Below are 25,425 nucleotides of genomic sequence, written 5' to 3' on the forward strand. Positions count from 1 at the left end.
CTAGGTCAAAGTCTAGGTGGTTGATGAGTTAGCCCTTTTACTCTTCCCAACAGCCCTGCTCTATTTCAATGCTAGGCTTTCCACACCACTAAACTGTATGTTCTTTGAGGACAAGCACCTCAGTATTCACATTGTTAGGCCTAATTGGCCTTCACAATGTTTTATAGCCTGCTCCAGCTAGTCCAGGGCTTGGCAAATCGCAGGCTTATTAAATGTTCATTATAATTCCTCGCTGACATTTACCGAAGTGTATTAAATGACAGGACCAGCGCGAAGCTCTTTCCCGTCTCCGCCCCTTCCAGCCTCTAGTTTTTCCTTCCCCCTACATTACGGCAGGGGACGTACCCGGACTCACGTCCCGCCCTACCTGCTCATTCATTGGTCAGGGTTCACGTCCGTCACTCCAGGGTCCCGCCCAGTCCGTGCTACCCGCCACAGTCCGCCTGGGGGAGGGCGTGGCCGTTGCCTGGCCGCTCCTCACGTGAGGCGCGGAAGCGCTCTACGGCACTAGTTGCGGGGCGCGTTCCGAGCAGCCGGCCCTTGCCGCCCCGCCCCCCGGCACGCAGGCCCGCGGTATCGCGCACGCGCCCGCGCAACGGCGATCGTCGATCAGGCCTAGGGAGGGAGCGGGACTGGGACGAGGACTGGCCAAGGCGGGCGGAGGCTCGGCGCTGAGGTGTGCGGGGAGGAGCCCGGGCCGCGTTGCCCTAGGACGGGAGTATGTCCGCAACTCGAGCCAAGAAAGTGAAGATGGCCACCAAGTCCTGCCCTGAGTGCGACCAACAGGTGGGCGCGGCGGGCCGGGCGGGGTCGGCGGGGCTGACTGGGCCGCGCGGGGCCCGGGCCGGGGCCGGACCCTCGCCGAGCGCCTACTCGCCCAGTCGCCCGGGCAGCTAGCGCCCACGTGCGGATCAGCCCAGGCCGTGGCTCCGGAGCCCACCTGCCTCGGCGGCTTTGTCCGGGACGGAGGTGCGGGGTGACGCCGGACGGGACAAAAGGGGCCGCGCATAGTGATAATAACTTGTGCCGAATTTGGAGGGGTTTTTCCTCCTTTAAATCTGTTTTTGATAATTTCGATGCTGTGTAACAGCGCACGCTTTCTTTACATTGTTTTTGATGGAACGTGTTTGAATAACGTCCACTTTGAAACCCTTCCGGGGGCTCCTCATCCCACTTGCCAGGGTTTTCTGTTATAAATCCGGCGTGTCTGCATCCACGTCTTAAAAATACACACACACGTGTGTGTATATATATATGTATATGTATTTATGGTTTCCTGAATATGAAATTATTCCTATCATACCTGTCATTTAAATAAAATCTCATGTTTCCTACTTTTAAGCATGCTTCGTTCTCTACTAGAATAAACATTCTTTTCAGCCTTACAGTCTAATAATTAGCTAAAATTACCTCAATTAAAACCTTTCGTAAGACTCATTTCATCCAGATTTGGGTGTGTTTTTTCGTTTTCCACTGAGTGGAGTTTTTCAAAATGACTACCTCTCTCCCCCTTTCCGTTTTTGTTTTCCTTGATCAAGAATAATTTGAACTGCCTGGAGACACTGACTTTTTAAAAAATATGCAGTCTTGAGGTTGATCAAATCTTGTAATAAAACATGTTACATGTTTCAGTATTATTTACCAGCAGTGGTAAAAATGCTGATTAGAGAATGGTTGTTCAATTTTATTGAGCTTTACCAGTATGTAGTATGAAAACAGTTTAGTCATGTTTTCCAGAGTTGCTTCCATTCTTACCATTAAACTAAATTTGTAAAATTCTTACAAAATTGGACTTTGTTATATAGCTTTTGGCAGATAATTTTGTTTAAAACATTTCTGCTTATTCCAACTAATTGTTCAGAAGTGCAAAGTTTGCAGGGTATGCTTTCGAGTTTCTGTAGGGCACAAGTAATTGCAAATCCTGTCCTTATTTTACTTGGCATAAAGAGATCTTTCAGGAAAAATCTGTTTTTAATATTCTGTTTAAAGAAAACAAAAACTTGTAGGAACCCGTAAAACTTTTAAACAAAACATGACGGTATTTATTTGGAAAGATTACGTCAGTTTTGCTATGAAAACACTTGTACGCATACATATATATTCTTTTGTATAAAATCGGCTGTATCTTCGTTTGCTCAGACTACCATAACAAAATACTATCAACTGGGGGGCTGAATCAATAGAAATTTATTTTCTCACAGGTTCGGAGGCTGGAAGTCCAAGTTCATGATGAGAGATCGCCTGGCTTGCAGATGGCTGACTGTTTTCTGAGTTTCCTCATGTGGCAAAAAGGGGGCAAGCTCTCTCTTGTCTCTTATAAGATTGCTAGTCCCATTATGAGGATCCCACTTTATGACCTCATGTAAACCTAGTAACTCCTTAAAAAGGGACTCATCTTCAAATAATTATCCCAGAGTGGAGAGGGGTTATGGGTTCAGCAGATGAATTTTTTTGTGGGATGCAATTCAGTCAGTAGCAATGTAGTACATAATTTAATGTGTTGGTTTGTTGTGTCCTTTATTTAATGTATAAAAAGGCAAATGGGAGCTTTTGATTATTAAGTGATTTTTCTATCCATAAAAGTATTTGAAGAAAGTCATAGGTTAGCCAGGTGTGGTGGCACATACCTGTAATCCCAGCGCTGAGGAGGCCGAGGAAGGAGGAGTGCCCCAAATTTGAGGCCAGCCTGGGCTACATAGGCCAGCTTGAACTACAGAATCGAAATCCTGACCCCCCCCCTCAAAAAAAACCCCAAAAACCCTTGAGATGTGTGTGTTATGTACATATACCAGTTCCCCACAGTGAGTATAATCATTATGTACAGCAAATATGTACTAATAAAAATTAAAAATTAAATCTAAGATCAAAAAGTCATAGTAAATTTTAGCTTTTTAATTTTTTAGCTACTTTTAGTTACAAACTAGAAAAAATTATAATTACGAAAGCCATTTTTTAAACAACATATTAGAATATTGCTATGATCCTAAGTTAGATTTTAGGTAGAGTTTATTAACATAAATGCAAAATGTTTAAAAGTTTGAGGTGATTTCCACAGTTGTATATCCTCTGTGTGTAAGTTTAAAACAAAGGTACAGAGAAACGGTTAAGAATGAGCTGCTACTTTAGCTGGATATTTAGCTTAGTGGTTCCGCTTCGCAAGCTCAAGGTCCCAAGTTCGATCCCTAGTACCAAAAAAAAAAAAAAAAAAAAGAGCTGATTTAGCTCAGTGGTTCCGCCGCCTGCCTTGCAAGTGCAAGGACCTGAGTTCAATCCCCGGTACCAAAAAAAAAAAAATACAGTATAGTTTTGAAACAAGCCTCATTCTCAAGAGATCTCACATCCACTGAGCACTCAAAATTTACATTTCGTGTGTATTACTATGCATGATTCTTTTTTTTTTTTGATACTGGGGATCGAACTCTAGTCCTTCCGCTTGCGAGGCAGGCCGCGGAACCACTGAGCTAAATCCTCGGCCCCACTATGCATGATTCTTATTTCTTTTCTTTTCTTTTCTTTTTTTTTTTTTTGGTATGAGGATCGAACTCAGGTCCTTGCGCTTTTGAGACAGGAGGCATAATTACTGAGCTAAATCCCTGGCCCAAATGGCAGATTTTTTTTTTTTTGGTACCAGGATCAAACGCAGGACTTTGCGCTTGCCAGTAGGCTGCGGAACCACTGAGCTAAATCCCGGGTCCTCTTATCACTTTTCTATACCTTTCATGTATATTTGTTTTTGCCTTCATTTGAGCAACTTTTTTTCATTGATACGAAATTGTTTTGAGCATACTACAAGTGTGTCTGCTGTAGATGGCTTTGGCTCTAGTAAAGAACATATAGTAGTTTCCCCTTGTTTGTGGAGGGATCCCAAGACCCCCAGGGGATGCCCGAAACCTCAGATAGTATTAAACCCTGTTTTTCCTATACATGCATATTTATGATAAGGTTTAGTTTATAAGTTAGGCATATAAGAGATCAATAACCAACAATAAGATACAGTAATTATATTATGAATGTGGTTTCTCTCGGTACCCTCTCAGAATGTCTTATTGTACTGTGTACATCTTTCACCTTTTGAATAACTGAAACCTTGGAAAATAAAATTGGATAAGGTGGGACTACAGTAAATGAGTTCTCTCTAATATGGTTATTTAACAGCACTTTAAATGATATAGTGAAGCATTATAGGACAAGGAGCATTTCTTTTGCAACATCTTAAAACCTTTTAAAACATGCAAACAATTTAAGTATGCTTATCAGGAAATAAACAATACTTTGAATTTTTTTCTGTTTTAAAATTCTAAAAATACAGAATTTTATTGTTTACTATCCTTACTGTTTACTATCCTATTGTTTACTATTTATTTTACTTAATTTATTTTTTGGTGCTGAGGATTGAACCTAGGGGCTTTGCACCAAGCTGCACCCCCAGCCTCTTTCAGTTTTTGAGACAAGTTCTTACTAAATTGCTTAGTTGACCCAGGTTGGGCTGGAACTTGTGATCCTCCTTCCTCCTAGGATGCTAGGACTACAGGTGTGTACCACCTTGACTGGCTCCTAGCAATTGAAATTTAAGGAAAGTTTAGTGTTTGTAAAAAATCTAAATTATACTTTATAATTAATTTAATGAGATTATTGTTACTGAAGTTGTCCAGTCTGTTTTGTACTACTTTACTTTTTATAGGATCTGAGTTGTGGTTTTTTATTTTTTATAATTTTTCCTCCTTTCTGGGGCAGAGGTTGGGTGGAACTTTTCATTTATAAATAGGCTTTTAGAGCCAGGTGTGGTGGTATACACCTGTAATCCCAGCAGTTGGGAGGCTGAGACAGCGAGATTGTCACAGGTTTGAGGCTAGCCTGGGCTATGTAGTAAGTTCAAAGCCAGCCTGAATTATAGAATGAAACTTTGTTTCAAAATAACCGAAAAATAACAGGACATTAGAGTGAACTAGCTCAGGCACAGTTTTCCTGAGGAGAACGTATTAAGGGATGAAAATCAGCCTATCAGTGGAATTGGTGATATTGTGGCTATAGGTCAATTTATTGGGTTCTAGCAGCTACAAGAAGATGTTTGCTGATTAGCAAAGCTGTTGAATAAGAACATCATGCTTCTGTGTTTTTTGGATAGCATTAGTTTAACATAGTTTACTGTGGGTGCCTTTATGGTATGTTTAAATATAAAGGAAATAAATCAATATCTTTGAGCTATGTTTCTATGAAAATAGGAAATTTTTTAAATGATAAGCATCTATTTTGGGCAGCTTTTACACTACTAAAATTACTTTTTTAAAACTAAAATAACCATATTATGGAGAATTCATTTACATCATGGTTTGAAGGGTTCTCATCACACTCTTAATAAGTCAAGTGGTTAGATGTACCTTTTTATAGGACTCATTGTTAATGTCTCTTAAATGCAAATTGGAGCTCCTTTTTCAGTGTTTTTACATGAAGAAAAAGATCTCTTCTGCCAAAATTTCAATTTAGCTTAATTAGATGGAATATATTCTAGAATTGAAGCATTTTGTTCATACATGGACAACAAGCTTTATAATTATAACTTAAGCAGAACTGGCAAGTGGAATTTATCTTACAAAAAGAATTATAGTATTCTGAGATTATTTTTATTATTAAAGTTAATCTTATTTTGGTGAAATGTCTTGATTTCAAGGATCATTAATAATAGGTGAAAAAATTATGGAGACAAATTAAAAATTTTCAATGATTTTTGATAACTTTTGTCTTTAAAAATATGCAGGTTTGGAAACAGAAGCCTGAAGGATTTAAATGTTTTGTCCAAGGTCTTTTCTGGAATTGAGACTATAAATAAGTTCCTGTATCTCAGCCTTTACATTCTTTTTTGTTTATACTATACTTGTGACCTTCAAACAGGTTGTTGAAAACTGTTCTTTTTTTCAGGGGTAATTGGCATCTTCCCCTCTCATGTTGGAACCCTGAATTATATTTGGTTCATCATCCCATTTTATCACCTCTACTTAGTTTTGGCCTGAATCCTGTTTTTCCTGTCTTTGAAAAACATGTGACAGATTTACCTTTCCTGTATTTCCACTCATTATTTCACTCTTGCAGTTGGGCCTTGATGATCTTATGATTAACTCCCCTTAGTCAATTTGGTCTATATCTCAAAGTAACATTTTGGGAAATGCTACACCTTCCCCCCACAACAAACAAAGAGGGTCTCACTATGTAGTTCAGGCTGCCCTTGAATTTGCAATAATCCTCCTGCCTTTGCCTCCTTAATGTCAGGATTGTAGGTGTGGGCCCCCACGCCCCGCAGAAGTGCTGCCTTTTTTTCTTACCTATATCCCTTGGGACAGACCCATTAAGGTTTTCTGTTGGTCACTTACATTTGCACATTTATAATGAATTTACTGTTTATGGTACTGCTGTAGTATGGTATGTATGACATGATACCCTTTGCATATAATTTGTAGTAAGGCTGTTGGGCTTAATTAAATCATTGATTTCCATTTCATGTAATTTAGAATTCACTTGAGACTAAACACTGAGAAATTTACCAATAGGAAAAGAGTAATAATATATATATATTTTTTCTACAGGTCCCTGTTGCATGTAAATCATGTCCCTGTGGTTACATATTTATTAGCAGAAAACTTTTAAATGCAAAGCACTCAGAGAAATCACCATCTTCTACAGGTAATTGTGAAAATTTAACAATTTTTAGTTTTTTTGTTGTAGAAATTTAATTTTGTAAACTTGAACTATTTACATTTTTTGTTGTTGAAGTTAAAAGTTAAAATCTCACCTATTGGAGGACTAGGGATGCAGCTCAGAGAGTGGTAGAGCACCTGCCTAGCATGCTTGAGACCCTGGGTTTCATCAGTACAGCTAAAAATACAAAAAGACAACTTAGCCATTAGGAATGAGCTTGTAATACTGATAAGGTTTGTAACACTTAAAATTTTATTTTTGTCTATTTATTTTAAATTTTATTAAAATTAAAAAAGAAATAGTTTAGGTAAGCCAGGCATAGTGGCACATGCTTGTAATTTTAGTCACTCAGAGTGCTGAGGCAGGAGGATCTCAAATTTGAGGCCAGTGAGGGAAGCTTAGTGAAACCCTATCTCAGAATAAAAAAATAAAAGTGGCTAGGATGTAGCTGTGTGGTAGAGTACTTACCTAACATGTGCAAAGCTCTTGGTTCAATCTCTAGCACCCAAAAGAAAATAAAATATATCTGATTTACTCAATGTCAATTTTTTTTTTTTTTTGATACCGGGGATCAAACTCAGAACCTTGCGCTTGTGAGGCAGGCACGGTGCCACTGAGCTAAATCCCTGGCCCTCAATGTCAATTATTAATTAGCCTTTTCAAAAAGTTTTTAAGTAATAATTGACATTGAGCAAATTCAACATATATTTGTTTATTTACTTTTGCAGCGTGGAAGATAAAACCCAGGGCCTCATGAATGCTATGCAGGCACTCTACCATTGAACTACAACCTCATCCCCTAAACTACACTAAACAGTTTTATAAGTTTTGACATATGTGTACACCGAACTGTTGCCATAGTTGGTGTCATGAACGTTTATCATTCTGAAAAGTTTCCCTTTGTAATCTCTCATTCCTGGTAGCCCCACCTCAAGTAACCATTGCTGTTTTCTGTCACTATTTATAGAAATGGAATCATATAGCATGTACAGTACTTTTTTGAGGAAGGCTGGCTTCTTTTAGCACAATTATTTCAGACTTATATCAAGAGTTCATTAAAAAAAAAAGTTCACTTTTTTATTGCTTAGTAGTATTCGTTGTGTGGATATACCACAATTTGTTTAGCCATTCACCTGTTGATGCATAATTATTCTGGCTCCCCCCCCATACTGGTAAAATTTGCAATAACATTAAAATATTAGTTTTTTTGTATTTACTTTTTTTTTTCTTTTTGTACCGGGGATCGAACTCGGGTCCTTGCACTTGCGCAGCAGGCGGCGAAACCACTGAGCTAAATCCCCGGCCCCTATATTTACTTTTTAACCAGTGACTGGAAAATGTAACTCAGTTTTGGTATGAATATAATTTTTTTATTGGTTATTTTCACAATTCTCTGATAATATCTAAAAATAATTTTGAATTTGTTGGTTTTCTATTAATGTAGATAAGTTGATTTATTCAGTAGGTATACTTACTGAAAAGATAACATTTTTTTCCCTATTCTTTGATAAAATCAGAATTTTCTATAATGATCTTAAAGGTATATCAATTTTAAGTATCTCGGGCTGGAGATTTAGTTCAGTGGCTCTGCTGCCTGCCTCACAAGCGCAAGGACCTGAGTTTGATCCCCGGTACCAAAAAAAAAAAAGAATTTTAAGTATCTGCTGTATGCTAGATATTCTTTTTTTTTTGAACCAGGGATTGAACTTGGGTCCTTGTGCTTGCAAGGCAGGCAGTGGAACCATTGAGCTAAATCCCCGGCCCTATGCTAGATATTCTTAAGTCTTGGGCATATAGTAGTCTATGAAGGTGGGTTGACTGCTATCATGGAGCTTACATTCTTATGAAGATAGATAATGAACAGATGAACAGAAAATACCATGTTGTGGGGCCGGTTATTTAGTTCAGTGGTTCCGGTGCCTTCCTCAGAAGCACAAGGTGTCCCAGTTTCGATCCCCAGTACCAAAAAAAATATCTTGTGATGTGTACTTTGTAGGAAATTAAACGGGGATGCCTTTCTAATAGGTGACTGGCAGGCTACTTTTGAATGGTTGGGTTGGCCTCTTGGAGCTGGCATTAAGCTGAGCCTCAGTAGGAAGAAGAGGGTAGCATTTGTAAGATCAAGGAGAATATTCTTGGCAGTTGGAAATAGCAAATGCAAAAGTTCTAAGGCCAAAATTTCTTATATTTTAGGGCTGAGGATTTAGCTCAGTGGTTCTGGCGCCTGCCTCGAAAGTGCAAGGTCCTGAGTTTGATTCCTGGCACCCCCCAAAAAATTTTTTTTCTTATATTTTAGGAACAGAAAGACCAGTGGGATTGCATTTTAAACAGTAAGAACAGGAAAGTGGGATATGAGTTCAGAGGAATAGGCAGAGGCCAGATTATGTAGGAGTTGTAAACCAGAGTAAAATTGATTTTGTTTGTAAAATGCAAGGAGAAACTATCCCTGGATTTAATTTACAATTAAATTTCTTGTAAAGATAATTTTGATAACTCATAGTGTATTGGGAAATTTAAAAAGGATAATTTTTTAAAATTTAATCAACATAATATTTATGCATACTTATGAAGTGTAGAGTATGCTAATTTAGTACATGTGTATAATGTATAATGACCAAATCAGGACAATTAGCACTTCCATCTCCTCAGATATGTATCACTTCCATATATTGGGAACCTTCAAACTTGTTATGTTGAAATAATCATAAATTGCTGTAGGTAGGCTGTAGCTATGCTACTGTGCTATAGAACACTAGAATAAATTCCTTCTATCTAAATGTATTTTATCTAACCCCTCTTCCCTCCTACACTGTCTAGTCCCAAGTGACTATTTACCCTCTTCTGTGAGATTGACTTTTTAGCTTTCACATATGCATGAGAGCATGTGATGATATTATGTGCTTGGCTTGATTCATTTAACATGATGTCCATCATTTCCATCCATGTCGCTACAAATGACAGGATTTCTTTCTTTTTTATGGCTGGATTATATTTCACCTTTTATATATACGTCATATTCTTTATACATTCATCCATTGAGGAACACTTAATCAATTCAAATATATAGATATTCACTACTGTGAATAATGCTTCAATAAACCTGGGAGTGCAGGTATTTCTTTGATATATGGATTTTATTTCCTTAGGATATATAGCCATTTGTGGGGTTGCTGGAACTATATGGCAGTACTATTTTTGTTTTGTTTTCTGAGGAACCTCTGTACTGTTTTCCATAGTAACTGTACTAATTTACATTCCCATCAGCAATGTATAAGAATACCACTTTCTCTACATATTCACTAGAATTTTCTTTTTTCCTTTTTTCTTTTTTGATACTAGCCATTCTGACTTGGGTAAGATGATATCTCTGTAATTGTGATTTGTGTTTTCCTGATGATTGGTGATATTAAGCATTTTTATATACTTACTGGCCATTTTGTTCATCTTTTGTGAAATGTCTATTCAGATCTTTGGGTCATTTTAAAAATCAGATTGTTTTGATGCTATTAGGTTGTTTAGTTTCTTACATATTTCAGATATTAATCCTCTCTTGGATAATAGTTCATAAATATTTTATTACATTCTGCAGGTTGTCTTTTCACTCTGTTGTTTTCTTTACTGTACAGAGTATCTTAGTTTGATATAATCACATCCAGTTTTTCCTGAAAAATTTAGTGAAGAGACTGTCCTCTCTGCCATGTATGTTCACACAACTTTTGTTGAAAATTAGCTGGCTGTATGTATGTTGTTAACTTCTGAGTTCCATGTTGTGTTTCTGTGTGTTAGTTTTTGTGCTGGTACCATGTTGTTTTGATTACTATAGCTTTGTGTAGTATGTTTTGAAGTCAGATGTATCTATAGTTTTGTCCTTTTTGTGCAGGATTACTTTGACTATTCAAAGACTTTTTTTTTTTTTTCAGGGACTTTTGTTCCAAGTGAATGTAAAGATTTTTTTCTGTATTTAGAACAATGTTATTTGTTTTATTTTGATTTTTTTTGGTACCGGGGATCGAACTGAGAACTTTGCACTTGTGAGGCAGGTGCCAGAACCACTGAGCTAAATCCCCAGCCCCAAGAAGAATGTTACTTGGTATTTTGATGGGGATTGCCTTGACTGTATATCACTTTGAGTGGTATGGATATTTTAACAATCCATAAACATGGGATGTTTTCTCATTTTTTGTGTGTTCTCTTCAGTTTCTTGGATCAGTGCTTTATAATTTTCACTGTAGAGCTCTTGCTCTTTTTAAACTATTGTGAATGGGATTGCTTTCTTAATTTCTTTTTCAGCAAGGTTATTGATATATAAAAATGCTATTTTTTGAATGTTGATTTTTTTATCTGGTAGCTTTACTGAATTTATCAGTTTTAACAGTTTTTGATGGTGTGTATAGGTATTTCTATATGTAAAATACTTTATTTTTCTATATATAAAATATTTTTTGTTCAGGGATAATTTGGCTTCCTCCTTTCCATTTTGAATTCCCCCTTTTTTTCTTCTCTTGTCTAATTGCTGTTGCTGACTTCCAGTACCGTGTTGAATAAGTGTTTCTGGATATCCTTGTCTTGTTCCAGAGTTTAGAGGAAACACTTTGTTTTTTTCCATTCAGTATGATCTTGGTTATGGATTTGTTATGTAGACTTGTTTGTATGTATGTATGTATTGAGGTATGTTCCTTCTGTACTCAATTAGTTGAGTTTTTATCATGAAGGATGCTGAATGAAAATATAATTTTTAAGATCACTAAACCACCTTGTACATACTGCCAGATCTGACTTCTAATAGTTTGCTTTGTTAAAAAAATTTCTATCTATGTTCATACTTTTTTCTTCTATTATCTTTATCCAGTTTTAGGATTAGCACAATGTTGAGTTCCTAAAATGAGGGAGGAAGTGTTCCTTCTTTTTTCTGCTTTAATTGATATAATTTATCAGTTCAAATGTATATGAGCCTGCTGTTGTCATATAGGTAGGTTTTCAAGCTAGGAATAGACTTTCTTTAATAGGTGCTATTCAAATTTTATATTTCCTCTAGAGTTAGTTTCATTAATTTGTCTTCCAAGATACTTCTTAGAAGTTGTCAAATTTATTTCAAAAATGATTTTTGTAATATGCTTTCTGTATCCTTTTAAATTCTGTAAAATCTGTGGTAATGTCTCCTAGATCTTAATATTGTAATTTAAAAAATGTATAATTGATATTGTGTAACAGGAAGAAAAGGTCTAAAGGAGCAGGGGAATTGGGAGGGATAGGAAAAAGGAAAAAAAGGAAAAGAAAAAATATGAGAAAAGGAAAAAAATGGAAACAAAGTCTTTGCAAATAGGAAAGGGTGGAGCGGGTGAAGGGAGGGCAGGGGAAGGGGAAAAAAAATAAGAACCAAGATACTCATGTAATGGTACAAGTTACCAATGATGAATGTAACTGTATTTTATACCTAAAATGTACCAATAAAGTTAATGGAAAAAAAAGATCACTAGTTCATTAAGTGCTTGCTGATTTTTATAAATGGGATCTAGTAGAACATTTCAATTTTTTTGTTTTTTGTTTTTGTTTTTTTTTGGTACCGGGGATTGAACTCGGGACCTTGTGCTTGCGAGGCAGGCGCCGGAACCACTGAGCTAAATCCCTGGCCCAGAACATTTCAGTTTTAAGGAAAGTTAAACTAGAGAATTTACGGAAGAAATTTTGTCCACAGTCTGACAAAAATGTAAAGAATTTTAAGTGCTTTTGTGAACATGGCAGAATGGATACTGATACTATTGGTGAGATCATAACTTGGCAAATCCTTTTTGGAGAGCAATCTTAAAGTAGTTGTTAAAAGTTTTAAATGCACCTAACCTAGAATTGTTTATGAGTAAGTGTTTAATTTAGCTTAATTATTTAGATATACAAAGAAGTATTTCGAAGGCAGCAAGTTGTAGTAGCAAAAGTTGTTAATAAACCAGCTGTCATCGTAGGGGAATGGTTAAATAAAGTAGGATATGTCTTTTAAGAAACAGTATGTGCTAATTAGAATGATTTTTATGTACAAACATGAAAAATCAAACACTATTTAAGAAAAAGTGCAAAATAATATGTATAGTATGAGCTTGTTTGTTTTTAAATTCCCAAAAATGGTTTCCTTACTTATTTTTCCCCCCATGCTGAGGGTTAAACCCAGGGAGTTGCTCACACATGCTAGGAAATGCTCTACCACCAAATGAGTTCTACATTTAGTACTAACCAGTAAATGCATGAGTAGATAGCTACATATATCATAATAAGGACAGAGTTAAGGAAGAGTTAAGGAAGACTTATTTGCATAATTACACATTTATTTATTTATTTATTTATTTATTTTTGGTACGGGGATCCAACTTGGGACCTTGCACTTGTGAGGCAGGCACCAGAACCATTGAGCTAACCCCCCCCCCATTTATTTATTTATTTATTTAGACAGGGTCTGGCTATAGTTCAGCCTGGCCTTGAACTTGTGATCCTCCTGCCTCAGCCTTCCAAGTGCTGGGATTACATGGGTGTCCCACCCATACCTAACAATAAATATTTTTTTTGAAAAAGTTTTTGTTTTGCTTTGTTGCAATGGGGATTGAACTCATTTGTACTGAGCTACATCCCCAGCCCTTTTTTAAATTTTTTTTTTTTTTTTTTTTTGGTACTGGGGATCGAACTCGGGTCCTTGTGCTCCTTTTTTAAATTTTTGAGACCGTTTTGCTAAGTTGTCCAGGCTGGATCTGAACTTGGGCCTCCTGTGTCAGCCTCCCAAAGTAAAAGAACAGTTTCTATAGCTCAAATTGCAATTTCTCATTTGAAAAATGAAATCAAACTTACAGAAGATTTTTTAAAAATTCAATGGGCTGAAACTTCTAATTAAACACATTTTATAACTTGCAGGAACTGTTAGGTTAAATTTATGTAGGTAGTGTTCTTTTTTTTGTAGGTAGTGTTCTTGTTTTTGAAATATACTAATTTTTATGCTTCATAACATACATAGAAATAGGGAAGTAGAAGAATAAAACTACACAGAACTTAGTCTAGCAGAATATATATGTAAACAGTATTGTAGGACCTGAGGAATTCTTAAAAGTTTAAAATTAATTTTGGTGAGAGGAAGAGAGGTGAGTATTAACAAAGCAGTGTTAGGAAGGCAGAACAGTGCACGCCTGTAATTCTGGCCCTCTGGGAAGCGTGGGCAGGACACTCACTGATTAATGTTATTGTTGCCAAAATCAGGCAGATTTTGTTCTGGGGGAAAATGTGGCATCTCTTAACAGTATTTCTTTCCTAGAAGGAGTTGCTTTTTTCTTATCTTAAGGATATTTGAAACTCTTTCCTTAGCTTTACTTCCTTTGTTAGTTCCTCTATAGAGGCCCAGCTATTCTACAGTAGTCCTATAGCTTCCCAGTGGCTTGCTCCCCTTTACTTTTGTCCTGTTTTGGCAGTACCTTTGGGAGTCTCTTGAGGAGAATAGCTCTCTTTTGTTTAAGAGCCATCATTTATTCCTATTTTGGATGATAGTTTTCTTTTATTCTGGTTTCTTAATCAGAACACTTGTCTATTTTGCTGAAATTCTATAATTTCTGATCATTTATGACATTTTTTCCTTCTTTTCAACCCTAGACTTTCCTTTGTTCCTTTTTCCATGTTGACCCTCGTCTCAATTTGAAAAAGGTGATAAAATGGATGTACTCAGTTTATATTTATTTGGCAGAACTTACTGTATGTATGTAGTTAATGTTCCAGATTCTGTGAAGAAGATAAAGGAGTCTCAACTTTGGTAAAGCTTGTATTGATGGGGGAGATATATTAAGCATATCAGTAAATAAATAACAGATTGTAAATAGGAATAGATTAAAGAAAGTAATTTGGGTGGGAGACCCAGATGGAGTACCCTATTAATTGATTTCTGAAGGGAAAAAAAGCCTGTCTCATGAAGAGCTTTGGGGAGAGAGCTCTTGATAGAGGTTGGCAAATACAGATGGGGCAGAGGGTGGAGCTTGTTTTGTGAGAAGAAAGACATGTTGGGAGTGTAGGGAACAAAGTGGTATTGTGACATGAGATTGGAGAGAAAGGCGGATGTCAGATATTATGGGAACTTGGGTCTTCAGTAAGGGATTTTTGCTTTCTTCTAAATAAAATGTAAAGCAAACAAAAGGCTTTTCATTATCAAAGCTAATGAATCTATGAATTTGATTTTTAAAAAAGATAATAGTGGCTGCTGTGTAGATAGTGGGATTGACAAGGGTGTTACCTGCATTGCTCCAGGGGAAGAAAAATGAAGGAGTGTGGATATATTTTGCTAGGAGTACCTGTGTGGTGATACAAGAAACAAGATGAGTCACAAGTGACAGATTATTCTGCTTGTATAACTGGTTGGTGCTATTTACTAATATGATCAAGGTTGGAGGAGAAACATACTTGAGGGAAGAAATAAAGAGTTTTAGTGCATTTGAAATGCTTATGAGTCATTCTTGTGATAATCATAGGCAAATTTAGGGAAGAGATCAGAGCAGAAGGTGAACTTCAAGTCATCCTAACAGCAGTATTTAATGCTGTGGGTCTATAAAGGTTAAAGAAAGTGATAGGTAAAGAAAGTAAAGACAAGTCCTGAAGCTTGAACATTAAAGACAAGGAAAATGTAGGGAAGGAAACACAGCAAAGCTGGTGAAGAAAAGTAGCTGGTAGAGTGGAGACAGCCTGGAGAACCTGGAAATCAAGTGAAGAGTAATTTCACAGAATGGAGTTGTGGTCTTTGTTGAATATTTAATAGATGGTGTATGATGATAAAAAGTGAAGTGTATGATGATAAAAATTTAAGTTTGATAAAAAGGTTATTTTTCTGGATGATAAGTTTCATTGAGTTGAGAACTATATTGGATGTATTGAGCAAGTGGGAGGTTAGAAAGTACAGACATCTCTGAAGAAGTGTGCAGAGGTGAGTGAGTAGCTAGAAGAACAAACTTAAATTCAGTGTTAAACTTTAAAGGATGCAGTATATAAAGCTTTACCTGTCACTTTTAAACATTTTTATAAGCAAGAAATTCTAAGCAAAAATACGCAGTGACCAAGCTTGCCTTATCCACACCCACACCCACTTTCCTTGATTATTATTTTGAAGCAATTTCCATAAAATTTCAGTTATAAGTATTTTATATGTTTGTAAAAGATAGACCTTTAAAAACATATTACCATTATAACATACAAAATTAACCATTCCTTTATAGAGAATATTCTAACTTCTGTCCAGTTTTTTCAGTTTTCCCATAAATGATCTTAAAGTTTCAAAAAAAAGATCCAAAATAAAGTTCACAAATTGCATACAGGCAGTATCTTTTTTAGCACTTTTTTGTATTTTCTGTCTCTTTTATCCCTTGTAAGTTTCACATTGAAAGAACTGCCTCACCTGTCCCTTTATGTGCTCTATGTATCCCCATGATGTAGATTAACACATTGAATAGAAAGATTGCTTTGCTTTGCTTTGCCTTGCCTTGCCTTGCCTTTTCCTTTTTCCTTTTTTTTCTTTCTTCTCCCTCCCTCCATCCCTCCCTTCCATTCAAGACAGGGTCTTGCTATGTATTTCAGGCTGGCCTAGAACTCGCTGGGATTTTTCTGCCTCAGGCTCCAAAGTGCTGGTATTACAGATGTGCACCGCCATGCCTGGCTACCTCTGTTTTTTTCTGAGTTGAAGTTGAATCTAAGCATTGATAGTACATACTGGATTTTTTTTTTAACATGACTACTTAATAGGTAGCAGTTATATACTTCTTTCAGCAGGCAATTGAAGCCTGCTTATTTCTCTTAGTGATGTTAGCAGTTAATGATGTATAGTGCTTAGATCTTTTAGTTTGTTACAGGTTGAAAAATAATTCTCTGATTTTAAATAATTCTGATTCTATCAGTCTTTTAATTATTACCTTTAATAATTATAAACTAGAAAGCTTTCCTTCATCTGCTCTTCGGTTTACAAATAAGTCCTACAATTTGAATAAAAAAAAAAAAGCAGGATAAGTGCTTGGTGTGGGCCCACACCTGTAATCTCACCCCTTGGGAGGCTGAAGCAGGAGGATCCTTACAGGTTCAAGGCCAGCCTGAACTACATAGCAAAACTCTGTCTCAAAAAACAAACAAGAAAGAAAGAAAAAAGAAAAGGCAAGATAAATGCTTTTAATATATACTCTGTTACAGTTGTTTGTAATTGATGGTCAAATTGTCTTATCATGGTCAGTGGGTGCCTCTTAAAGTTAGACCCTGAGTGATTGTCTTTGATAGCTTTTAATAATGTTCTTGAGTCATCCAGTGTATGTTGAATGTCAGGCTTAGAACTGATTCTCTAAGGATATGTACGTATTTAGAGGTAATTGTTACTCTTTTGCCTTTTTCTTTTTTCTGTTTCTGCAGTAGTTTATTGTGTCTTTCACATTGTTTTCTTTAGTTCTTGGAATATGAATTTTCCTATTTGTTTTTATCCGTTTACGACTGTGACTTTAGGCATTTAGGAAATTTTTGTTGTTGTTACTGGGGATTGGACTCCAGACCTTGCACTTGCAAGGTAGGCCGTGGAACCACTGGAACCTAACCGCTGAGCTAAATCCCCGCCCCAGGAAATTCTTTTTCTCTTTTGATGCAGGTATATATTAAAATAGGTGTGGTTTATTTGTTTGTTTTTGTTTGTAGTGCAGGTGATTGAACCCAAGGTCTCATGCATATTAATCTTGTGTTCTGGCCTGGAGCTTACATAACTAGCTCTCCCCTGCCCCCTTTTCAAATTTTATTTTGAGACAGAGTCTTGCTGAGTTGCTCAGTCTGTCTTGGACTAGTGATCCCATCAGCCTCCTGAGTGGGATTACACGTGTATGCCACCATTCTGGGCTTATTTTTTGTTAAGGTTTTGTTATATTTAGCATTTTTATTTGTTTAGAGCGGATGTGTAACTTCTTTAATTAAGTGACCCTTTTTGTACATTTTCTCTATTGCAGTTCCATTTATGGAACAATATTCTCTTACTAAATACCTCATCAGTGGCTTAAGTGAATGATACTTGCTTTTCTAGTGTTTGAAAAATACTTTCTATGGATGCTCTCTGATTTTTATTGGAATTTTAATGTATTATGTCTAAGGTCAGTTTTCCTTCTGCATATTAGACATTTCAATCTGTAATTCAAGTAGGGTACAAAGAGGAATGGAATTTTTTCCCTTATATTTTACTATTTTTAGCTTGGAAACAGGAGGGAAAAAATGCAGAAAAATTGCTGTGGAATTGTTTGCACTGGGACTGAAATTAAAGCAGTCAAATGAAGAAACTTGTGTTGTCTTCCAAAATTCCTCATAACTCATGTATTTTGTGGATCTGAATTCTGTTGTTTCCTTTTTTTTCTATGTGGCTGAGGGGGACATATGCTGCAGTTTTATAAAATATGCCAGGAAGCTTATCCTAGTGCTATTTAGAAAATAAAAGGAAGACAATGAGAGCTTGGGCAAACAGTTCTTGCAAAGCCCTAAAATATATCACTTTTATTCACCCATACAGAAAACAAGCATGAGGCCAAGAGGAGGCGAACAGAGAGAGTTAGGAGAGAGAAGATAAATTCTACAGTAAATAAAAATTTAGAAAACAGAAAGAGGTCTCGAAGTAACAGCCATTCAGATCATATCAGACGAGGAAGAGGAAGACCTAAAAGTGCATCTGCCAAAAAACATGAGGAAGAAAGAGGTATGAATAAATCCAAGCAGCTTTTTCTCAAGTATTAAATTGATCAGAGATCTCAGACAGTAGTGAAGAAAGTGGAGGCCTTAAGCTCCTATAGTTAAAATCATAACTCATATTTTAGTTTGAAAGCATTTCCTCTATGGTAGATGCTTAATTAAAAAAAAAAACAAAAGGGTTGGGGATTTAGCTCAGTGGTTCCGCCGCCTGCCTCTCAAGCGCAAGGTCCTGAGTTCGATCCCCAGTACCCAAAAAATTAATTAATTAATTTTAAAAAACCACAAATTCTTAGTGGAAATCTAAAGACTTAAATTAGGTAAAAATCCAGTTTGCTATAAACTGATGGTAGTAGAGTTCGGAGGTGCTAATTTGTATTGGACATCTTTGAGAAGCCTAATAAAATTATTGTAGTTTTTTAAAAAAAGAGAAGACCAAAGTAAGACTTATTTAAAACTGTTATACTGTGAATTTAAAAAATTTACTATTTAAACTGTTCTTGGTGTGAGTTTTTAAATTGCATATTGGGAGATTTGTGTGCTCCCTACATTGAGGCAGCATTTGAATGGTTAGATAAATTCTTCCTGATCCAAAGTGAATTTCTGTTTTTCCTTACAGGTGTTCTTCTTTGTTCTGACAAGTAATATGTCTACTAATGACTGGTTTTTAGCTATTAATTAAAACTTTAGCTTTTCTTTTTCTAAAGATTTCTTTATCTTTTGTATATATATCTTTAGTAGAAGTTTTATCACAAAATATTTCAACATAAGAATAGAGAGAATAGCATAAGGCACCCCTCTATGCCTATGAATATCGCTTTAAAAATGAGACTCAACTGGGTACAGTGGCCTGTGCCTGTAGTCCCAGCTACTTGGGAGGCCGAGGCAGGGGGATTGCTTGAGCCCAGAAATTTGAGACTAGCTTGGGCAGTGTAGTGAGACTGTGTGTGTGTGTGCGTGGGGGGTGATTTTCAAGCCAGTAATTAATTATTCTTTGTAATACTTTAAAAACTTGGGGCCGGGGATTTAGCTCAGTGGTTCTGCCTCCTGCTTCATAAGCACAAGGTCCTGAGTTTGATCCCTGGTACCAAAAAAAAAACCAAAAAAACTTTTGGCAAGATGATTTCATCTTAAGTGAAATGCATTTATAATTTTTTGCATTATTTGCATTATGCTTTGCCTTTTTTCTTTAGTCTTAGGTGCTCAGTTGTTTTCTGTGTAAATATAAATTTCTGTTGAGACACAGGATTTTCTACTATTTACCATTTCTCTATGCTTTGTGTGTTTTTATTTGAATAAAGACCTGCTACTGATGGCAGCCGGGTGTAGCTAACTGTATAAGAGTCTGTTAGGGAAAATAACTTTGCTGGTGTCACTGGCTTCTATCAAAATTAAAGGCGTCTTAAGGTGTGACTAAAGAAATAAGGTTTATATTATTATGATATTGATATAATTGACTGTATTCTGTGAAAGCATTTCTTAGGTATTCTTTAATTTCTTGGGTAATTTTACTGTTTTTTTCTCTTTCCTTCCTTGTGCTCTTCCAGAGAATTTGAGTTGTTTGCTTAATTTGAATGTGTTTCTTTAATTAGAAAGTCTTAGGGACTGTTTTAGAAGGGAAACTGGGTAAAGAAGTCAACAGAGAAGAAAGAAAAGAGAAATACTGTTTGATCCAAAAACCAGAACATTCTTTTCAATTGAAGTAAAGGGAATATAACTGAAAGAACAGAGAAGGAATGCTTCTGGTGCTCAGAGATGAGGAAACAGATAATGACGGGTTTTTATAGTTAGTTAAATGAAGTCTGTAGAACTGTGCTAGGACTTTATATATGCAGGCTTGAATTTTTATTGCATGATTACATTGAGAAAAGGATTTATTTGTAAATATTTTTCAGTTTACTATGGAAAGTTTTAAAGAAAGCTATTTGCTTTTGATACAAACTGCACAAAATAGCTCAAAGCTATTTTTGTAGGATAAAATGGAATTTTTTTTTTTTTTGGTATCAGGAATTGAACTCGGGTCCTTGCGCTTGGGAGGCAGGTGTCAAAACCACTGAGCTAAATCCCTGGCCCCTAAAATGGAATATTTTAATGTAGACAGGGGAGTCAACAAACTTTTCCCACAAAAAATTAGATATTAAATACTTGAGGCTTTGTGGACCATACCGTCTATGTCACAACTACTCAGCTCTGTTATTGTAGTTGGAAAGCAATCATAAACCTTAGGTATGAATGAGCATACCTGTGTTCTAGTAAAACTCTATTTTAAAAACAGGAAGTGGCTGAGATTTGGCACCCAGACTGCTGTTTGCCAATCCGGATGTAGACTGTTGTTCTCTAAATAGAATATGGATAGGAACTACAAACTTCGAAATATCTATATATTTTAAAGGCCTTTGGTAATGCTTCTTAGGGCTAAGTAACTAATTTAATTGTTTTCATTGATTCTTTGCTCTTAAGACACTTAAATTTTGAAGAAAGCTTTAACTATTTTAGCAGATGAATTAAGGAATACCTGATAATTATCTAAGAAACAATTTTTAAAAACTTCATTGTTGTTTTCTGTTTTGAAAAAAGAATGGGAAAAAAGAAAAAAAAAAGAAAAAGTCTCTTACCTGCAAGTTTATCCTTTGAAAAGGGTAAAATAAAACAGTCTCTAGTCTAGGGAATACCAGGCATGGTTGAGGGTGGGGATACTACACTAAGCCCAAGGAGACCAGGTAAAAATTGGACCTAATAAATATTGAGTTCTATGGTTAGGCTTATTATATCTCCCCCAGGTAAAAGAGATTGGAAGTAATTTTCTGTAGGGAATCTGAAGAGCCCAAGAGAAAAGGTCTAAAATAAAAATACATACTGTCATTAGCAATTTCACAAAGAAATGGCCTAGTTAGAACTTTGTGATCTGATAACTATAGTTAAGTTCTATTCAAGTGCAAGTGCTTCTAATCAGCCTTTTTGCTCACGCTTCTAAATGTGAACATGTTATCAGGAATTACCTTGATATATAGAAAAAAATAATTTAGAATGAAAGACTGAGACTAAATCTCAAGGAAAGAAAAGGTAATTTGGAGAAAAGTTTTTGCAGGGAGAAGAAAAAAAAAACTACCATTACTCTCCTTAGCAAAAGAAGATATGATAAAGCAAGATCATATCTGAAAGGCAATTGTAGAGATCAGGAAAGTACTTGGAAAATGAATTTCAAAATATGAATTTTAAAATACAGTTTAAAAATTTGAACATAAGTCATAGAAATAAAAAACCAATAGAAAATTCCAGAAAATACAGCAGTAGGGAAAGAGATGAAAAACAAATGTAAAGGAAAAGATGAGAAATTTAGAAGACCAGTCTGAAGTCTGACATCTATAAATAACTGAAGTTTTGGAAAAAGAGCATAGAAGTTGGAAGAGAAGGCGATCATCAGTGAAATATTTTAACAGAATTTTCCAAACCTGAAAGATACTGAGTTTCCATATTAAACACATGATGAAATTTCTGATCCAATGTATAGTTACAAATAGAAATTATACAAAAGCATGTCATTCTGTATTTTTGATTAAAGAAAAGATTTTCAAAGTTTTTCAGGGGGAAAATGAATCAGACGGGTATTTAGAATTAATAACACTGGAATACTAGCGAGCAGCAGATTATATGAACTGATATGACTGATAAAACACTGAACGAAGGATGATAGTCACAAAATAATACATATTACGTGATACTGTTTGTTCTGATGTTTAAGAAAAGATACTGTGCCTACAGTAATAGAAGTCAGTACAGTGGTGCTGGTGAAGGTGGGATTGACTAGAAAAAAGCATGAAGAACTTTCCAGAGTGAAGGATATTTTCTGTCTTGATTGTGTTTTGGGTAACATGGGTGTATTTTGTCAGAACTCATTAGAGGATCTATGTATGTCATTGAATATAAAATTAGCAATCATTTTTTAATTACGTATAAAAAGATTTTGGATTTTCTCAACAGTGGAGCCAGACGGAAGACAGTTTATTGCCTTAACAATTCTAAGGGGAAACCTACAAGTCTTTACTCAAGATAAAGTAATTATACTTCCTGGTATTCAGGGTTTCCAAAATTTCACTACCCATACTCCCTTTCTCAGGAAGCTACTACAAATTACATGCCACCAAAATGAAGCAAATCAAGCAAGAATACTGACATCCAGGACAGAGAGGATCTATATGAGGGAGATGAGAAGCTCCAGTGTGATGTTGAAGAACAGTCACAGGATGATAATTGTGCAGTAGGCCTAGAGAGCAACCATTTCAGATTGGAGCAGGTTGGAAGACTTGGAATGATTTCTTTAAGAAGATAAAACTGATAAAATACGTAAAATATGTTAACATTGTGACCGATTTCTACAACTAGGTTGAATTTGAAATGAAAACTAAGCAAATAGAATCCCTTCTGTAAAAACAATATGCAGGAAGAAGAAAATGACTCACATAATCATGATACTGTAAACACTGAAAATTATGAGCTGCAGATACATCTCCATCGCACTGCGTTTGCCTAGCAAGTGCAAGGTCCTGAGTTTGATCTCTGGTACCAGAAAAAGAAAGTTGATGTTACTGAAATTGCAATTTAGTTAGAATGAAAAGATGACAAGACGAACAGAGTGTTAATGGTGGGGCAAGAGATGCAAAAGAAATCCTAAATTTGCATGGTAGAAAGTGAATATGTAATGCCTAAAACCAGGAAGTAACATCTTATAAAATGTTAGAGACAGGGCGCCCGCCCCCGCCCCCCCCCCATCGAGGATTAAACTCAGGACCTTGTGCTTGCAAAACAGGCACAGTGCCACTGAGCTAAATCCCTGGCCTAAGACAGGTTTTTCTAAAAATAAAAAGAAGCAACTGAAAAACAAAAAATTGTATTTGAAAAGTAGGAAATGTACTTTACGGGCAAAGGACTTCTGTTTTTTACCAAGTTTTGTAAAGATGATTTGACCAAATTACATGCATGTTTAACCTGGATTAAAATGTCCAACAAAATAAAACAAGCAAAAAACCCAAACAAAAATAGAATCACAAAAAAATAATTTGGAGGAATATACATAAAGATGTTAATTATAATTTCAGCTGGTTCATGATTTAATAGGGTTTTTTTTTCTTTTTTAATTTTTCTACTATGAACTTAGATTCCATTTGTAATCATGAGGGAAAAATAGAAATAAATATGGTTATTCTTATTTTCTATAGCAGGGCTAAAGATGTTAATATATTCATTAAGTTACTGTTGATGTTCAAAAGGGACCATCTTCTAAGAAGACAAATTTTTTTTTTTTTTTACTTCTTTATTGGTACATTTTAGGTATACAACACATTTACATTTCTCATTGGGAACTTGTACCTTTACATGATGCATCTTGGTTAAGATGAGAAATTTTTTTGTTGAGGTATTTCATACTAGTGAAGAGAAAGAAATACTTGAAATTCTTATAGAAATTTGTAACTGGTAGACCTTGTATGTATAAAACTGTATAGTCATTATTTGGTTTTTATTTCAGTACCTCTGTACTTTTTAAAAAATTTCAATTTAGTATAATGTATATTATATTATGCATAATGTTGTCATTTGAAGAAATACTTCAAAGCATTAAAACATTTTAAAAATTAATGCATCTGCTACCTTGACATTAAGCTTTTCCTTTTTCTTTTAACAGAGAAACAGGAAAAGGAAATTGACATCTATGCTAACCTCTCTGATGAAAAGGCTTTCGTGTTTTCAGTCGCCTTGGCAGAAATAAATAGAAAAATTATCAATCAAAGACTTATTCTCTGATCCTTGTCTGAAGAATCTGTTGAAACTTCTTCAGGATTACATCAGCAAATTCTCAAAGTTATGGACTCTCAGGAGCATTCTGACTGCATCAATAAGGGGCATTGATTGTTTTTATTTATCATTTAGCCTGTGGCACACTTTGGGAGTAAAGCTGTATGCTCAGATTGTTCTGGGATTTCCTTGTTTACCAAGGTGTATTGTCAGTGTTTTGTGTTGGGATATAAGTAAGGGTATTTACAAAACCAAACGAAACAAAATGTTGAATGAATGGATATTAAACATAAAAAGGGGTAGCAAGGGGTAGCAGTAAGGGTGGCAGTATGAAAACTAGGGAAATGAAATGCTTGATAGTTTTCAGATTTGCCACCAGAGATGGAATATTTTAAATACTATCAGAAAGAGTGATGTTTAAATATACATGTATATGTCAGATTTTCAGCACTAACAGGTTGCATATATACAGTTCCTTTACCTTTAATAAACTGGGAATTGATATTTTATTGAATGGGGAATTAAGAATATAAGCTGTAAATTTTGTCCTGAATTGATTTTTTTCCTTGGCCATTTTTAAGACGAGGTATGAGTTATATTTTAAGAGATACTTTCTAAACAGTTTGGAAGTTTGGGTGCTATATGAAGAAAAACATTAAGAATATATCATATTTCAGATGTAGACACCTTGTTTTATTGAATGTAGTTTATTTATTGGTTACAAAAATTTGTCTCCTCTCAAGATGGTGCCTGTTAACCTAAACCTTAGAATATATTTATTACATGCAAAATATTTCTTAGATAGCCACTTTTAAGCAGTAATGTTTTTATCGGAGTGGATGTTCATTTATACATCCTATAATAATTTAAATTGTTACTTAACCTCTGAAAGAAGAAAAATAAAGCTTAATATTGAAACTAAGTAGATTAAATATTGTGGCATAAGCGTTTTGTTCTAGTGAAGTTCCTGAAATACATTTCAGTTCTTAGTTTTTCTGGTGCTAAGTGAACTGTTTATGATTGATGCATAGTAAGTGGCTTTGTATTTTGGCATACCAGTTTCATGGTTAATATGTTCAGTTTTGGCAGAAATTTCCCTTTTCATTCCCTTCTCTCCCAATCTATTTGGAAGTCCCAAAGTCTTATTAGGAGTCAACAGTTAGACATCACCTCTATAGTTAAGAGAATCTCCCTTTTAAAAAAAGTATAATATATATAATAATACATTATTTATGGAGCACAGGGTAA

The 25,425-nt window shown here is 35.5% G+C and overlaps 1 protein-coding gene across 4 annotated transcripts; it reads left to right on the forward strand.

Moving 5' to 3' along the window:
* The first annotated feature begins 503 nt into the window (after positions 1–503).
* On the forward strand, positions 504–25,099 carry Hdip1 (HDAC and MIER1 interacting protein 1). Of its 4 annotated transcripts, none has more exons than XM_004873889.3 (4): positions 504–786; positions 6,579–6,675; positions 18,215–18,397; positions 24,068–25,099. In XM_004873889.3, exons 1-4 carry the CDS (start codon positions 721–723, stop codon positions 24,184–24,186), a joined length of 465 nt encoding a protein of 154 aa, XP_004873946.1. In that variant the 5' UTR covers positions 504–720; the 3' UTR covers positions 24,187–25,099. The 4 variants fall into 4 exon arrangements, with proteins under 4 accessions (XP_004873946.1, XP_087055490.1, XP_021107134.1 ...); XM_087199364.1 differs by lacking the exon at positions 24,068–25,099 and adding an exon at positions 22,505–22,680 and having other exon boundaries at positions 536–786; XM_021251474.2 differs by lacking the exon at positions 504–786 and adding an exon at positions 2,605–2,801 and having other exon boundaries at positions 24,068–24,378.
* Positions 25,100–25,425: the final 326 nt, after the last annotated feature.

The sequence above is a fragment of the Heterocephalus glaber genome, unplaced genomic scaffold, assembly GCF_053883595.1.
Source record: "Heterocephalus glaber isolate CG9 unplaced genomic scaffold, H.glaber_assembly_v1.0 deba00001707, whole genome shotgun sequence".
NCBI classification, from domain to species: Eukaryota; Metazoa; Chordata; class Mammalia; order Rodentia; family Bathyergidae; genus Heterocephalus; species Heterocephalus glaber.

Excerpts from the sequence above, each read along its gene's own strand:
- Hdip1 (XM_004873889.3), top strand. The coding sequence starts at position 721 with ATGTCCGCAACTCGAGCCAAGAAAGTGAAGATGGCCACCAAGTCCTGC. Across the intron at positions 787-6,578 it reads GCCCTGAGTGCGACCAACAG|GTCCCTGTTGCATGTAAATC; the intron begins GTGGGCGCGGCG and ends TTTTTTCTACAG. Across the intron at positions 18,398-24,067 it reads AAAACATGAGGAAGAAAGAG|AGAAACAGGAAAAGGAAATT; the intron begins GTATGAATAAAT and ends TTCTTTTAACAG.